Source organism: Saccostrea cucullata, unplaced genomic scaffold (genome assembly GCF_032062105.1).
Source record: "Saccostrea cucullata isolate Sc308-1 unplaced genomic scaffold, CSIRO_AGI_Scuc_v1 ctg3475, whole genome shotgun sequence".
NCBI lineage: Eukaryota > Metazoa > Mollusca > Bivalvia > Ostreida > Ostreidae > Saccostrea > Saccostrea cuccullata.
In genome coordinates this window covers 45,739-62,871 of record NW_026939371.1, presented here as the reverse complement: position 1 = coordinate 62,871, position 17,133 = coordinate 45,739, and the positions used below count along the sequence as shown (strand labels likewise).

Below are 17,133 nucleotides of genomic sequence, written 5' to 3'. Positions count from 1 at the left end.
ATTTTCATTACATTAATGTAATTCTGGTCGTCTTTCGTGAAGTAATTCATAAGCAAACTTTTTAAGTACATGCTTATTTTCAGAAATTATATAGGTAAACGTGAGGTAGAGTAAAATTGAGAAGAAGGTTATTGGAAATTTCGAATTTTACTGATGCTGCATTTTAAATTAGGTATTTCAAGCAATACTACAACGAATTAGCATGATTAGACTAGTCAACAATTACATCATTTCTACCAAACTCAAGTTTAAAATTCTATAATCAAGGATAATTATGAATCTAACCCCCCCCACCCACCACCCCCCCCCACCCACCACCCCCCCCCCCCCCCAAAAAAAAAAGAGAGAGAGAGAAAAATTGCAGTGTATATGGCTGAATTTTGTTACTTTATTCGCCCTTATTGGCAAATCCGAAGACCTAATTAATACAGTTTGACAAGAGTTACTCCTCTTTAACAGCGAACTCTTTTATTTACTGAGGCTAAAATAGCACATTCGGGAAAACAAGAAGAAAAGATTCACTTAGATTGCACAAGTCTGACAAGTTGTTGACAAAATGAGGGTTTATTAGTCTATTCTACATCGGCAAACACCATCACAATGCCTGTCAAATGTAACCTCTGTGATTCTGGAGCTATTTTGAAGCGACCAAAAACAGTAAGTCTGTGAAAAAATCATTCAGACCTACCGAATACACGTGACATCTCGAATTTTCTCCTTTTCATTAGTTTTCCCATGAGGAGAGAAAGACAGAAAGAAACGGCCATCGCAGTCAAGTAAACATTTGTTAAGACAAAGTTAATTATATTTTTTACTGATTAATTTGTCATATGATCATAAATTCATAATGATGATCTAGGACTATAACACTGTGCACCATCTAACTTTGATTTTAATGTTTTATTGATTTTCATTAAATCTATTCTATCGCATTAAATTTTCAATTGAAACTAACTAATTTCAAGTGGACAAAATTCATAGCTAAAGTTTCTTCATATGAGTCATGGCACTGACATTGCTGATGGTGAAATGTAAATTATGGTTGGGAAAAGTTTTTGTTGTGGAGCACATTAAATGTCTGATTTGTTTGCTAATGTAAATACCCAGATCATTTTCATTCTGAAGTCAACTGGGAAACAGCAGGCCACCAATTTAACGAGGGTTGCTTTTCTGCAAATAATTAGGTAGTTTTTCCAGTAGAATGCTGGGACTTCATAAAGGATTTAATAGAATATTATTTCATCAGCTGTCCAAAGTTAAATGCTATCAGTACATAAAATATGTCTATGGTCTGTAAAGTGATTCCAAGCAGTATAAAGGCGGACCTAGAGGGTCTGGGGATCCATCACCTTTTTGATGAGATTATCATATAATTAGAGCTGAATTTGAAACCGATTCTATGCATCTTATTTTAAGGAACTGAAAAGTTCTACCTTTAGAATCGGTCTTCACTTGTCAATCGGGAAAAGAGCACCTGGGTATTAGCGTAGCATATATTTCCCTAGGAGTGAAAAAACTTAATTAAGGCAAGCGGCTCTGGTTTCTATTTTAAGCCCGCCCCTCTCAGATATTCAACCCCAAAAGCCAAATACATATGGGAAAGAGAGGGGAAAGCATTGAGCACCAGTTGTTTTTGTGAAGATCTTGGGCCTGAAGTGATTGCTTTGATGTTTCACAACCTTAGATCTGATAGGACTCAGTCAAGACCATCTTTACCCTGGATTTAAAGAGTTGCTGCAAGGCAACACGGAGAGGGGCATGCTGTGAAAATTGGAAGTTGGAAGATATAGGGCTGGAAGCAATTTTACAGAGCCAGTACTTAATTTTTGAAACAAACAGGGACAGGACGTATGAAGAAATCAGATTTTTAATTATGTTTCATATTAATTATCTGTATAACCAGGATATATAGATTTATCCATATTTAAATGTGGGTTTTTTTCCGTTGACAGTCAGCATGGTCATGCAGAGTGCATTTTAATATGCAATGCAGTATAGATACTTCTTTCTCTTCATTTGTTCTTAAAGACTGCTTTCAGGAGCTTTCAAATAATGCATAAGTTACACATTTACACAGTATTCATCATGATCATGATCATGACCATGGCAATATATACATGTGTATAGTATTTATGTTATTAATAATATGTTTTAAAAGAAATCATTAAGTAACTATGATTTTTTTTTTTTAAGTAGTCAAGGCCATTTCTAATAAATGTCATATTTATTGTTTACAAATAAATCACCCAGTCTATTATCTAAATGATTAGATGATTATAAATGCTTTAGAAAAAATAAAAAGAAAGCAGGATAATGTTGATCCTAGCATGTCAACCAAATGTATTTCTAAAAAGGAAAATATTTTAGACATGTTACATCTAGACAGCAGGCCAGAGTAAATTTAATGTAAGTTCTCTCCATCCAGTTTCAATTTTGACTTTGTGGCTGTCTCATGGCTGTGGGAGCTTTTGTTGATACTATCAAGATCAAATGACAGAAAGACTTTGTCATCTCTATGAATTTGTTGTAATAAACATGTCGGAAAACCTGGAGATGAAATTGATTCAAGTGTGAGTTTTTCTGTCTGTTCTCCCAACGGAACATTTCAAAAACCTCCCGTCCGACATCTGCACAAATACACGCCCGACTAAGGAAATCCCAAATTAACTAATTAGGAATAAATAAACGCACGCTTCATGTTGAACGATTTAATTTGCTGGGACAATGGGATGCGCCCGGCGAGTGTCTCGAGTCCCGAGACCAGAGTGACAATCTACGCACATCAGCGCAAATCAGGCGCAAGAGATCGAGTCGTAACAGAATGCTGTTAATAAGTTTTCTGTCAGGGAAGGAAAAATTTGTCAGCGGGGATCCGTCTCCTTGACAAGATATCTTTGTCACGCTTCAGCGGTTTGTCCTGGTGGAGATAAACCGATTTTAAATAGCATTAAATACTGGGACTTGCTGATGAGATTGTTTTGTGCGTAATCATTGGAGGCCTAAATTACCGTCCAGGGCTATTTTTCTCAGTGGATGACCAAATCTAGACCCTGGCTGTTTAATTTAAAAGTGGGAGGGTCCAAGTTCCTCTCATCCTATTTAGCCCTAAAGTGAATACTTTGCTGTAACAATAAACATGATAAAGTATATTGTTACTCTTTAAAGAAATGTATGAAATCAATGAAGTTAATTTTACTACCGGGGTATTTAGATTCTTTTCTCATAACATTAAGTTTAATACCATCATTTTAACCATTTACATTCTTATGCAAGACTCATTTGTAGATTTGCGAATAGTATGAGTATTGTAATCATGGTTACATTGCACCCTATACTGCTATAGTGTAATAATCTTGATTTGTTACACTCCGAAAGAACCCTGAAAACTAAAATTGATCATTTAAGAAAAGACCTACCTACAGGTTAATTAAATATTGCCTCAGCATCTGCATTGCAAACAAAAAATATTATGGCTTGGCTTAATGCAATAACTCTTCATATTTTTTACAGGGGGATGCCTTGTGTAAGAACTGTTTTTACTTTGCCTTTGAAGAGGAGGTACATAAAACCATCACAGATGCCAATCTCTTTGTTAGAGGGGAAACGGTAGCCATTGGAGCCTCAGGCGGAAAAGGTTAGGATTAGAAATTTTACTGAAAGTTATATTTATGCATATAATATTTTATCTTTTAAAATATCCTTTCATTTTCAAAATTGATATGATCTATACTTATATGTACATGCTACGCTTTCACACTCCCTTTAAAGTTTATTTAAAAAAAAAACATTTTCATATTGTTACCAGATTCCACTGTGCTGGCTTACGTCCTTAAGGTCCTGAACCAGAGGTACGACTACGGTGTTAACCTGGTACTGCTGTCCGTGGACGAGGGGATCACCGGGTACAGGGATGATTCCCTAGAGGTAAGCTCCCTCATTCTTTTTTTCTCATGTCCCTTCCAAACTGGGTTAAAGAATATTTGGTACAGTTGTCTGTTGGTGGGATATTTGTTCATGTATATGGAGTACTTGTGTATAAAGGGAATATACAGAACTGGGATTACATTCTTCAGTAAATTCAATTGTTTAAAATGTAGAATAAGCCAGAATCAGGAGGAATTTATTTGCTGTTTACAACAAAAAATGGTTAGAAGCTAGTCAAAAGTTTGTACATCAAAATAGTTAATGATTTCTGCTACAGAGATAACAAACAATACAAATTTTGAAGCAAAGGAAACATGGACCTCTTGATCATCAGAGGTGGGGTAAGGTGCCATCATGTGCCATGGAGGAGTGAGCAGCCCCTGACAAGATTACAGCATCCAATTAGTTGAAACAATATATTTTACATAGTCAAGCACATTTTCATGAACGCAAGAAGCATTTTAGTAAGTTGATGACTACAAAGCAATGCTGAAAGTCCAATAAAAAAGAAGCTGTCATTATGAAAAGAAAATTAAAATCAGAAGCTTCTAGTTGTAGTTGTCTTGCTTGTTCCATGTTGGCAAGCTGGTCAACTGAATCTGTTCATTAGATACAGATTTGTTTATCTTTAATTGCTTATCACAATGTATATGTTAGTATGTATGTTTTGTCATCAGCTTATGTCTTCCTGATTGTTACAGACGGTTAAGAGGAATCAGCAGCAGTATGAGCTGCCCCTAAAGATTGTGTCGTATGAGGAGCTGTATGGATGGACCATGGACGCCATTGTCAAACAGATCGGTCTGAAAAATAACTGTATGTATCTTATGCTAAATCTGTCAATAGTTAAAACATTAAAATTGTCACAGGTCTGAACAAATATAAAAGACCCTTACTGCAGTAGCAGGGGTATGCCTCTATTGAATATGCATTCTAACAGAATCTTACTTTTACCGAATTTATTAGATTTACATACATGTAGAATTCATAGAAATTAGATTGAATATCATCATCTGAGAATCAGACTTGGCTAATTCTGCTTCAAGTTTCAAATTCTTAAAATATCTTGATGTTGTCTGATCAGATAGTCAACTAGAGATACTGAGATCTGTCCATAGAGGTCTGTGTTGAATCAGATGTGAATTCTATAAAAATGTTATATCTTTAGGTACTTTCTGCGGAGTGTTCAGGCGCCAGGCTTTGGATAGAGGAGCCCTTCTGATGAAAGTGGACAGGATAGTAACAGGTTAGTTGTAGGATGGTAACAGGTCAGATATAGGATAGTAACAGGTTAGTTATAGGATAGTTATAAAATGATACAGCTTTACCTTTTGTAAAATGTTTCATGAAAGCATAAGTATCATCACTGAATAAAGTTACATAAAGATGGAAAAAATTCTTTATTATAATTGTGGTCTAAAACAAGTTTCGTCCATTTATTTGATATGGTTATTTGAAAATGTTTTATTTATCATTCTATTCTTTTGAACAAGTAGTCTTTGATACAGTTCGTATTTCATTATGCTGTTTTTTCTTCATTTTTAGGACACAATGCAGATGACATAGCTGAGACTGTGATAATGAATGGTAAGTTAAACATATTAGAATTGAACAACTTCTGTAAAATCACTGACAAAGGTCAAATTTTAGTGATTTTAATTTATAAAAATTATATCATGATAAAATCTTCAATTTGTGTGATAAATTTTTACTTTGTATATATTTACAGTGCTGAGAGGTGATATAGGAAGATTACAGAGGTGTACAGCAATCACCACGGTATTAATAAACAGTGGTGTCAGATGTAAATTACACAAAACATACAACCATTTGTTATAACTTGGGCTGTGTTCAAGATGGTAGTGGCTACCTAGCTTTTCTGATATAGCTGCTTCAATTTTGAACGATATGATAACTTAACAATAACAAGGTTTTAAAAATAAATAATTGAATTCATGAATTTGAAGAATGAACAAGATAATTTCAAAAATTATATTTATTACAGGGTAATGAGGGTGCCCTCCCCAGAAGTAAACCATTCAAGTATACTTACGAGAAAGAGATTGTCATGTAAGTCATTGTTTTAGATCTGAAGCACAATTTTTTGATACCTGAGTGAAAAGAACTTTTAGTACATTTAGAGAAATAGACAATATACATGTAATTTATTTCCTTTTACTAGGTATGCCTACTTTAAGAAGCTGGATTACTTCTCCACCGAATGTATATATTCACCCAATGCTTATAGGTAAGACTCTTCTATGTCTTTCAAAATGAATTAATATATCATTTTAATTTTTGAATGTAAGTTTTGTATAATTTGATCCTTTTTTCTTTGTCTAGGGGATTTGCTAGGGCTTACATAAAAGACTTGGAAAAAATCCGACCTAGGGCAATAATTGGTAGGTCAAAATCTCAAACATCAATTTAAAATTTTTTTTTACAAAAAGTAGCCATGCATATGGGCACTGATTACATTTAATAAATAAGACAATAGTACTTTAGAATGCCTTGAGTGTATTCTGGATACCAAACAGATAATCTAGTCATGTTCAATTTTTTATTACTTTCATGAATGAGCATGAGAAGATAAATTGTCTCAGTGTCGATATTTATGTTTTAAATTTCAGATATCATTCACTCTGGGGAGAGTTTATCAGTGAAGAAAGCAGTGAAGCTACCAGTACAAGGTACTTCTTATTAGTGAAGGTTATTTTTTTACATGCATAATTCTAATTAAAATGTGAAAAAAGGTAAAATTGGATATTTAAACTTATTCATACATAATCATATTGTATGCTTGTAGTGGATTTTAAGACTAACTGAGTCACTCAAGTGACTTATTCATAACCCCTTTTTTGTCTATCCTTATACATCTTGCTAAGGTTGATGCATTCATGGTGGTTTACTTTCAAACATTTGAATTTCATAATCCTTGCCTTCTTGGGATGTTAGGAATGGGGCTTTATCTTCTCCTGCATGCCAAAGGTTCACAGGGAGATAATTACACCTAAACATCCAGCAGTCAAAAGGGTGCCTCTTCCAAAAATGTGGATTTCATGACCCCTGACTCAAGACATCTGTTGAATTTCTGTTGAATGCTGGTCATATATAAAATAATATGATAATATACACTGTAGATATAAATATATTATTTTTGTTGACTGGAACTTGTTTCTTATTTTGATTCTGTTGACAGGTACCTGTGAGAGTTGTGGCTATATCTCCAGTAATCCCCTGTGTAAAGACTATATCTGAGATATTTTATTTCTGTTGACAGGTACCTGTGAGAGCTGTTGCTATATCTCAAGTAACCCCCTGTGTAAGGCCTGTATCTGAGATATTTTATTTCTGTTGACAGGTACCTGTGAGAGCTGTTGCTATATCTCAAGTAACCCCCTGTGTAAGGCCTGTATCTGAGATATTTTATTTCTGTTGACAGGTACCTGTGAGAGCTGTTGCTATATCTCAAGTAACCCCCTGTGTAAGGCCTGTATCTGAGATATTTTATTTCTGTTGACAGGTACCTGTGAGAGCTGTTGCTATATCTCAAGTAACCCCTTGTGTAAGGCCTGTATCTGAGATATTTTATTTCTGTTGACAGGTACATGTGAGAGGTGTGGCTATATCTCAAGTAACCCCCTGTGTTAGGCCTGTATCTGAGATATTTTGATTCTGTTGACAGGTACTTGTGAGAGGTGTGGCTATATCTCCAGTAATCCCCTGTGTAAGGCCTGTATTCTATTGGAGGGACTCAACAGAGGACTGCCAAGGTATACACTCAACAAATCTGTTGATTTAGTACATGTATATGTCATTACAATATGAAATAAAGTTTATTTAATAAAATGTTCAGATAGAGTGTATTTAATAAAATTTTCAGATAGAGTGTATATTTGGAATTGTTTTGAACAGCCATTGTTATTTTCCTTCACAGACTTGGAATTGGGAAAAGTCACAAAGAGAGACGCAAGGTTAGCGTTTTTAGCTCACCTGAGCCGAAGGCTCAAGTGAGCTTTTCTGATCACATTGTGTCCGTCGTCCGTCCGTCCGTCTATCCGTCCGTAAACTTTTCACATTTTCGACTTCTTCTCAAAAACCACTGGGCCAATTTTGACCAAACTTGGTACAAAGCATCCTTTGGTAAAGGGGAATTTAAATTGTTAAATTGAAGGGACATATCCCCTCGCAAGGGAAGATAATCAAGAAAAGACAAAAATAGGGTAGGGTCATTAAAAAATCTTCTTCTCAAGAACCACTGGGCCAGTAAAGCTGAAACTTATATGGAAGCATCCTGGTATAGTGTAGATTCTAAATTGTTCAAATCATGACCCCCGGGAGAAGGGCGGGGCCACAATGGGGAATCAAAGTTTTATATAGAAATATATTGGAAAAATCTTTGAAAATCTTCTTCTCAAGAACCACAGGGCCAGGAAAGCTGAAACTTATGTGGAAGCATCCTGGTATAGTGTAGATTTTGAATTGTTCAAATCATGACCCCCGGGGGTAGGGCAGGGCCACAATGGGGAATCAAAGTTTTACATAGAAAGATAAAGGAAAAATCTTTGAAAATCTTCTTCTAAAGAACCACTGTGCCAGAAAAACCAAAACTTATGTGGAAGCATCCTAGTATAATGTAGATTCTAAATTGTTCAAATCTTGACCCCTGGGGTAAGGGCGGGGCCACAATGGGGAATCAAAGTTTTACAAAGAAATATATAGGAAAAATCTTTGAAAATCTTCTTCTCAAGAACCACTGGGCCAGAAATGCCGAAACTTATGTGGAAGCATCCTGGGATAGTGAAGATTTTAAATTGTTAAAATCATGACCCCCGGGGGAAGGGTGGGGCCACAATGGGGAATCAAAGTTTTACATAGAAAGATAAAGGAAAAATCTTTGAAAATCTTCTTCTCAAGAACCACTGGGCCAGAAAAGCTGAAACTTATGTGGAAGCATCCTAGTAAAATGTAGATTCTAAATTGTTTAAATCATGACCCCTGGGGGAAGGGCGGGGCGCAATGGGGAATCAAAGTTTTATATAGAAATATATAGGAAAAATCTTTTAAAATCTTCTTCTCGAGAACCACTAGGCCAGGAAAGCTGAAACTTATGTGGAAGCATCCTGGTATTGTGTAGATTTTGAATTGTTCAAATCATGACCCCCGGAGGAAGGGCGGGGCGCAATGGGGAATCAAAGTTTTACATAGAAATATATAGGAAAAATCTTTGAAAATCTTCTTCTCAAGAACCACTGTGCCAGAAAAGCTGAAACTTATGTGGAAGCATCCTGGGATAGTGAAGATTTTAAATTGTTCAAATCATGACCCCCGGGGGAAGGGTGGGGCCACAATGGGGAATCAAAGTTTTACATAGAAATATATAGGAAATATCTTTGAAAATCTTCTTCTCAAGAACCACTGTGCCAGAAAAGGTGAAACTTATGTGGAAGCATCCTGGGATAGTAAAGATTTTAAATTATACAAATCATGACCCCTTGGGGATTGGGCCAGGCCACAATGGGGAATCAAAGTTTTACATAGAAATATATAGGAAAAATCTTTGAAAATCTTCTTCTAAATAGCAACTTGGCCAGAAAAGCTGAAACTTATGTGGAAGCATCCTGGGGTAGTGTAGATTTCAAATTGTCTAAATTATGATCAGTGGGGTAGGGTGGGGTCACAATATGTATTACAAGGGGTAAATCTCGTAAAGGACAGAATTGTCAAAGCTTCTCAGGTGAGCGATGTGGCCCATGGGCCTCTTGTTTCTGTTAACATGGAAAATTCATCTTTAAAGTAAAATGTGTTAGAAAAAAAATGAAAATAGTATTCATATTCTAAAGAAATTTTAATGTATATCTTTTGTGAAACTCATTCTCATGGAAGTTTTATTTTAAAATTTACACAACAATATTCAATCAAAGTTTTCCTATGCATGGCTTATTTTTATAAGGAATAAATTAAAAAAAATATTTTGATATTTAGCTGAATGAAATGTTGGCCCAGAAGTCGGAAGCTACTGACAGTGGAACAAATTCAGAAACTTCAAAAGAGACAACTGATGATGCATCAGGAACACTAGGAACAGAGAGCTCAGGATCACCAAACACAAAACAAAAATGTGAAAACTGTACGTGTGGTAGTGGTTGTTTGTCAGACAAACTAGAGAAAGTACAGCTGGACAGAAGAAAAATAGACCCAGCTATGATAGATTTCTGATATATCTTACTATAAGATGAACTGAAATGCAATTGATGTTTTTCTTGCTTCAAATACCAAAAAAGCCCGAAAGATGACTGTAATACATGTTCATACAAATTATAGTAAATTGATTTTCATTCCTTTGACTGTAAAATACATGATTGAAAACTTAAAGGATATACTAAATTAAGTTTATAGAATCATGTAACAAAAGAAATTGTACATCCCTGGCTCTATGTTATAGGCATGTTTTTCGGTATTTCTATTCATATTTCTAGCCAATGAAAAATTTAAAACTACAAATTAGGATTAAATGTAGGAAATCAAATTCATTAAACACTGCATTTGAAAATCTTTTATAGCCATTGAGAGAGACATATGATGTCATATTGCTTAATATAATAATTAATTATTTTGGTTGTAAAATTTACATATTTTGATAAATATTTCGCAATTTTGCAAAATCATCTGTTAGGATTTCTTTCTGAAAGACACGACTGTATTTATTATCACCAGATATAATAAAATGTAATTATTAAAGGCATTTTCATAACTTTGTGGTGTTGAAATCAAATAAATAACTATAAATCAACAGTTTAATTAGATTAAACATCCTCCAAATGCAGTTTCTGCTTTGAGCATAGGCAACTTAAGGAACAGATTTATTTTATTTTTTGTTGCTATTTTTACTTTCTATTTCATTTTTATCCCCGTCAATTCATGTATGCATTTTGGACAGTTTTGGAGAGAAAATTGTATCATTTTGAGTGATATTTTCTTTTCTCAAAATTATTTGTTTATGTTTGATTGACCTATAAAAATGATGAGACAATATCGAATAAAATGACTTAAAATTTACTGTTTTGAATATATTAATTTAAATTTTATTTTTGACATATAAACACTAAATATAACAAGGGCACCACAAGTTGGAGCATCCCCTTGTAAAGAGCATACATAAAAATAGAGGCATCATTCGACTTTAATCCTGACGCAGATTACATGTAAGTCACTATTTTGTTGCGCACAGCAAATCATAAGACTACATGTAAGTTGATGTATGCAAATGTGAAAGGTAAAAAAAAAAGCTTAATTGTTTTATTGGTCTTTAAAAATGAATCTGTTAATAACCGTTATACATACAGAGAGAACAAATCATATAAAAAGTAATAATCTACAGTTTTAAAGTATACCTTAATTAATATAAGTCTATTTATAAATTCTACAGTTTTGTATTGGCAAATATATTAAAAGTAAACTGTCCCATGGATATGGAATACTAATCACAGCATTAAAATCTAAACATCATACAATTCTCAGCAGTGAGAAATGTTTATAAATGTTACAATAGTTCACTTGCACTTTGCAAAAGTTGTTTCCCTTTGCGGGGTCAACCAAAAGGGAAAGAAACGTCATTTCTCCTCTTTGTGCTACCAGATATTTGGGTGTGCTTAAAAAATCCATTGTGTTTAATTTTTTTCCCTTCAAGGTGTGGGTAGCCCCATCTTGGGGCAATCAGTACACAAAAGGCAGAGATTTTTTAAAGTCAAATGACAAAGTTACAAACCTGAAAACTACAAAGGCTACTGTGTGGATTGTATGGGTTTATCCCCTAAGATGGCGGCCAAGGGACATAACTTTTGAAGAGTGTGGATGAGTATATGGAGTCAGATGTAGTCTTTCTACTCCATTGATCATAAATTGTTTTTACATTGCCGCTACAGCGAAATCGTGCTATAGCATCACAATACTAGGTGTAAATTTGAAAATTTTTAAAAAGCTGAAGTGTCATTACTTTGTTGCCGACCAGTTCTCCATATGTTGTCAAGTTTGGAGAAAAATATATTGTAGAGATTGGTTTACAATATTTTCATGTATTTGATTTTCTTCACTTTACCGCTTTTCAGCTCAGCCACAAAAAGATAATCTTTGGAATCTACACATAAACTCTTAATATTGCAGTTATTAATGTAACGGAGGAACTTTCCATCCTTATCTAGGATGTGAATGTATAACTGTCACAGTCTGATGTCAGGATTTGACCTTGACTGTCCGTTGTTATGCCATACGGTGTTATTGCCCCTGAAGCTATGGACGGGTGGCCAGTGTATCGAAATCGAAGCTTTCCAGCTTGACTGACTACCACAACTGCACAAACTATATGGTCATCTACACAGATATCCAGGTTTCTGTTTTCACAGATGTGTTTGAGGTAGTACGATTGATTGATTGATTGTATACTGTTTTACGAAGAAAACAGCAAGTGAACCTTGTCAGCATACTGAATCTTTTGAACCTCTACAAAACCAGAGTTTCGGACAATTTTTGATTGTTTCGTTTCGGCCTTGTCCATAGTGACTAAGATATCTTCCGAGGATGTACTGCAGACATTGTTAGGTTTCCATTCCTTCAGTGTGATGATAATTTTACGTATGTATCTCTTTGTATTTATACACATTGTTGACAGTACGTTTATCTGAGTCGATATACATTAGATCTTTATCCTTTGTCAATGCTATGTCATTTGGTCATTCCTATGACTTAGTTTTGATTGATTTCACTTTTTCCCCCTGATCTACATTGTGGAGTTTCAGGAATTATGTCTACGTGCATGTCCAGATTTCTTCATCGTTGGGACAAATAACGTCACGTAGTCAGTCCAGAGAAGACGCAGCTTCCTGGGTATCAATCCTGAAGCTATATTCCACTGTACCCATGAATAATTTTCTAAAGGAACCTAATTGTTGACAAACAATATCTTTGTGGAATGGTTGCACAGAAACACTGGGTAATGAAGCTTTCAGCTTTGGCGGAAATCTTAATTCAGCGTTTCTAGGTTGGTATGAGGAAATAATGGACCTATCCTTGTTTTCTCGAATTTTCATTATTTCAGTTATGCTCTTTTTCACTTCAGAAATTTTCTTAGTGATTTCCTCTTCATGTTTAGTTAGGACAGTAAGATGTTTCATCTTAGATGACAGCAATTTCAGAATTCAGATTCTTCACGATGGTTTTGATTTCTCTGCGCCTCTCTTCTCCTTCAGTAGTAATAATTTAAGTCGGCTTCTCACATTGGGGGGTTGCGCTGGCTCTCTCACAATTTAACTCTGAGAAAATTTCTTCATACTGTGGACCAATCTTTATTTCAAGTTCTTTCAGGTTTTTCTCCAGTTCTTTTAATTCGGAGATGATCATGAGATTTTGTTGAACATCTGAAATTTTATGCCCATGATGCTTTCCAGAGGAAATGCGGGTAGAACAGTCAGGAATGTCACAATCCTCGCAGAACAGTTCACAAAGTTTGGGGGCATAGTTTGGACATTCTAGGTAGTTAGGAGCTGAACTTTTTGCTTTGTATGGAACAACTCTATGATTTTCGTTCGAATCAGAGAGATTTTCTCCAACACAAGCCTTGTTTAACTTGACAGACTTCACAACGGCCCAGGAAAGATGCAGTCATGCACAGATCACAACGGAGGACGTTTTGAGCGCCAAACTTTGTATCCATAACTGTTTAGTAGGCCTCATGATAATGATCTGTTAATCAGATTGCTAGATGTAATAAAAGTAAATACCCTCACAAAGTGGAATGTTTTCAATTCAATGTTCACTCATTTATATTAGATTGAATATATCTGAAAGAAGAAAAACTGCTCTGCTTAATATGATATATATAGCTAAAACAAAAAAAGAACAGATTTTACAGATAAGAGTAAGATATAGTACTAGTGCTCAAAGAATTTACATAATAAATATGCTTTTAGCTGATCAATAATTCTGCAATCGATTGATTAAAAAATGAAAATGTCATTTTCAGCACAATATCTTTATATATTGAAACAAATAACCGTGCACATATGTTGCATGTTATTACATGTAGTCCATGAGCCAGGTCATGAATTTTTTGGTATCGATACCATCTTGAGTGAATAATTTTCATAGTTATTTTTTGAAGGACATACATCTCTGCCTTCAGAAAATGTATGATAGCATTCAATTGATTGTGGCTTTAATGATGTATCAACCGTTTATATACACCAACCCATCTTGTTCGTTCTCTGAGCAGTGTCTTTGAAAGAAGAAGGTTGGTTTTTCAATATGCAATTTCTATCTTATTTTGAATGATATTTTCTTGAAAATTCTTTTGAATGCAGACCAAGCCTATACCCTTTTCAATTATCATTCAATATTGGCTCTGTAATGAGCCGTCTAATTTATGTAGGAATATAATTCTACCCTTGATCATAAAAGTGGAATATGCGATTTTGAAATTTTAATCAGCTGAAAGAAATTACACGCATCAAAAACATATTGCACGATCATTTACTTAAAGAATTTTTATCATGTATTAGCATTTTAAAATAACATTTCAGTGACAAATATCTATAAAATGATATCATAGTTAATCTTTATGCCTATCCTAAAAAGAATATTGAAGAAAAACTCCCTTGATTTACCCTATGTGTATATTATTTTCTTAACAAAGATATTGTGAATTTGTCAGGTCTCAAGTAGAGCCTTTACGTAAAATGTTTTATTCATTTAATCTCAAGCTAAACCATATAATGGACACTTGTATGTTCTTTTTCTAAGCTAAACGTGCAATTTGTTACAGATTTTTGACATCAAAATTAAGCAACATATGTGCACGGTTATTTGTTTCAATATACATGTATATGTGCTTAGTGGGCAGTGTCTCACGACCTACAATGGCCTGATGCCCCTTCCCTCCACTAGTCCGAGTAGAAGGAACCCGTACCTTCTTATGGGAGATTCCTCTAGCAGAGCTCTCTCTACACAAAGCTCTGAAGGGTCCCAAACCCCCGTTCATTGAGGGCTTGCCTACCTATTACGAATTTAAAGACTGTGCACCGGCGGACTCTGCGGAAGAAATCGTCATGGTTCAATGGAGAAGGTAGACACGTACAGCAAGCACCGTGGGATGCTTGGAGCAATACAAGGAACATATATCACTTCTAGGTAATCCACTGCATTTGTCTTCAATTCCAGACGTCCTGGTATTTGTCTTGCCACTAGATCTAGATGGTTGCGGACGAGAAAGTGAGGTTGGCGACGCGCAACCCCTCTTCACTTTAATCACACTCATCACGCAAGTCATTGTTCATTTTCCATTCCTTCTATCATCCACCCCAAAGCAATGTGGCGACAGGTGAGGAATGAAGATGATAGGTGCGGTTTCATTGGAAGTCGCTAGTCGCGGACCTGCACACAGGCGGCACAGGCCATAGGATTGCTCTTCACCGACCCGAGCAGCTTTTGAGTTCGACAGCCACTTGTGCGACTGAGCAACTCTCTTTAGGAACGCACTGCACCAACTATGGCAAAGAGGAGCCGATTAGAAAAGGTATCCCAAACATTCCCTGATCCACCTTTCTCTAGCCAGTTTACCACGGCTGGTGGGGACCCTACACATGCGATGGAAATAACAAAGAAAACAAGAAGGATCATCCCATTGAACCTTGGATCATGGAATGTTTGAACGCTTCTCGACAGAGACATTACCGACAGACCCCAGAGATGCACAGCACTGATTGTATGCAAACTTGCGAGATATAGCATTGACATCGCAGCTCTCAGTGAAACCAGGATGGAGGTGACAAGGAGAGACGAGAAGCTGGCGTATGATTTTCTATAAAAAAGACGCTTGCTGGCAAGCTAGTCAGCGTACCAAAAGTAGTGAACGACCGCCTGATGACGATGAAACCTCTCGCTCGATGAAAGTTCGCCGCTATTGTCAGCGCATACGTTTCTACCTTCACTAACCTAGAGGAGGCTAAAACAAGTTCTATGAGAACCTCCAAAATGTCACCAACACCATTCCCAACGCCGAGAAGCTCGTTATTATTGGTAACTTTAATACGAGACTTGGACGTTACACCACCACGGAGGAAAAGCGTGATTAAGAAACAGAGTAGGCAAGTACAACAGTGACGATCTTTTGCTTCTTCAGACCTGCGCTGAACATGGCCTTCTCATCACTAAACGTTTTCTGCCTTCCCATCTGTAACAAGACGTCATTGATGCACCCTCGCTCAAAACACTAGCATCTCATTGACTATGTCATTGTCAGGGAGAGAGACAGACAGAAAGTTCGTTTGTTCACCAAGGCTTTGGAGTGCTGGACAGATCATTGTCTCATTGTCTTTAAACTTCAACTTTCAACTTCCTGATCAAATACAGGATACTGTAAACAAATATTTATTCGCGTGCGAGACATTTTCGCGAAGTTCGCGAAAACCTCGTCATCGCGAATATATCTCGCCGTAAACCGGTCCTTAAAGTGTTATGTGTCTATGAATAACAGATACTTAAAGTCTCGATCGCGAAAATTAATCGTCGCGAAAATTAATCGTCGCTAAAATTAATCGTCGCGAACTTGTTTACCCCTGCTTAATCGCGAAATAAAGTCGTTTCGAATAAAAAATGGTCAGGGGATTGAGGCTTCACAACGTCTCAACGTTGGCAAGCTCAAGTTGTTTTCCACCCCAATGCTTTGCTGACGCCATGGAAGATCGCCTGAAATCCACCCTGCTTGATGACCACGACGTGGAAGCAGCACAATCCGTAAAACAGAGTAAAATACAGCCTTCGAGTGTCTTGGACCCTCCACAAAAAAAAACTGGATTGATGAAAACCATGCTGAGATCACGCAGCTTCTAGAGGACAATATCGCGTTTACTTGTACAAGGCTCATATAGATGAGCCCAACTCCTTAGCAAAAAGATGCTTTGAGGAACGTTCGCAGCCCAGTACAGCAATAGCTTCGGGATCTCCGAGACTCCTGGCTGAATGCTAAGGTTGACGAGATCCATCGTTACGCAAAATCTCATGACAGGAAGAATTTTTACTATGGACTGGGGGAAGTCTTCGGACCAACTCCATCAGGCTTACCCCCTCTCTGGTTAACACTCATCACAGAAAAGAAAAATATACTCTACAGGTTGGCAGAACATTTTAATGGCGTTCTGAACCAGGGTTGTGGTCGAT

At 36.1% G+C, this 17,133-nt stretch overlaps 1 protein-coding gene across 1 annotated transcript; it reads left to right on the top strand.

Annotated features, from left to right (window-relative positions):
- The first annotated feature begins 524 nt into the window (after window positions 1-524).
- On the top strand, window positions 525-10,941 carry LOC134252962 (cytoplasmic tRNA 2-thiolation protein 1-like). Its single transcript, XM_062735493.1, has 14 exons — window positions 525-657; window positions 3,511-3,634; window positions 3,806-3,924; window positions 4,626-4,740; window positions 5,093-5,170; window positions 5,470-5,511; window positions 5,654-5,703; window positions 5,930-5,994; window positions 6,107-6,172; window positions 6,268-6,326; window positions 6,555-6,614; window positions 7,610-7,697; window positions 7,862-7,898; window positions 9,910-10,941. Exons 1-14 carry the CDS (start codon window positions 601-603, stop codon window positions 10,141-10,143), a joined length of 1,194 nt encoding a protein of 397 aa, XP_062591477.1. The 5' UTR covers window positions 525-600; the 3' UTR covers window positions 10,144-10,941.
- Window positions 10,942-17,133: the final 6,192 nt, after the last annotated feature.

What these genes read in the sequence shown, in the direction of transcription:
- LOC134252962 (XM_062735493.1), top strand. Translation starts at nt 601, where the DNA reads ATGCCTGTCAAATGTAACCTCTGTGATTCTGGAGCTATTTTGAAGCGA. An exon ending in TACGAGAAAGAGATTGTCAT is followed by an intron (nt 5,995 to 6,106) that starts GTAAGTCATTGT and finishes TCCTTTTACTAG; the next exon opens with GTATGCCTACTTTAAGAAGC. An exon ending in TATTCACCCAATGCTTATAG is followed by an intron (nt 6,173 to 6,267) that starts GTAAGACTCTTC and finishes TTCTTTGTCTAG; the next exon opens with GGGATTTGCTAGGGCTTACA.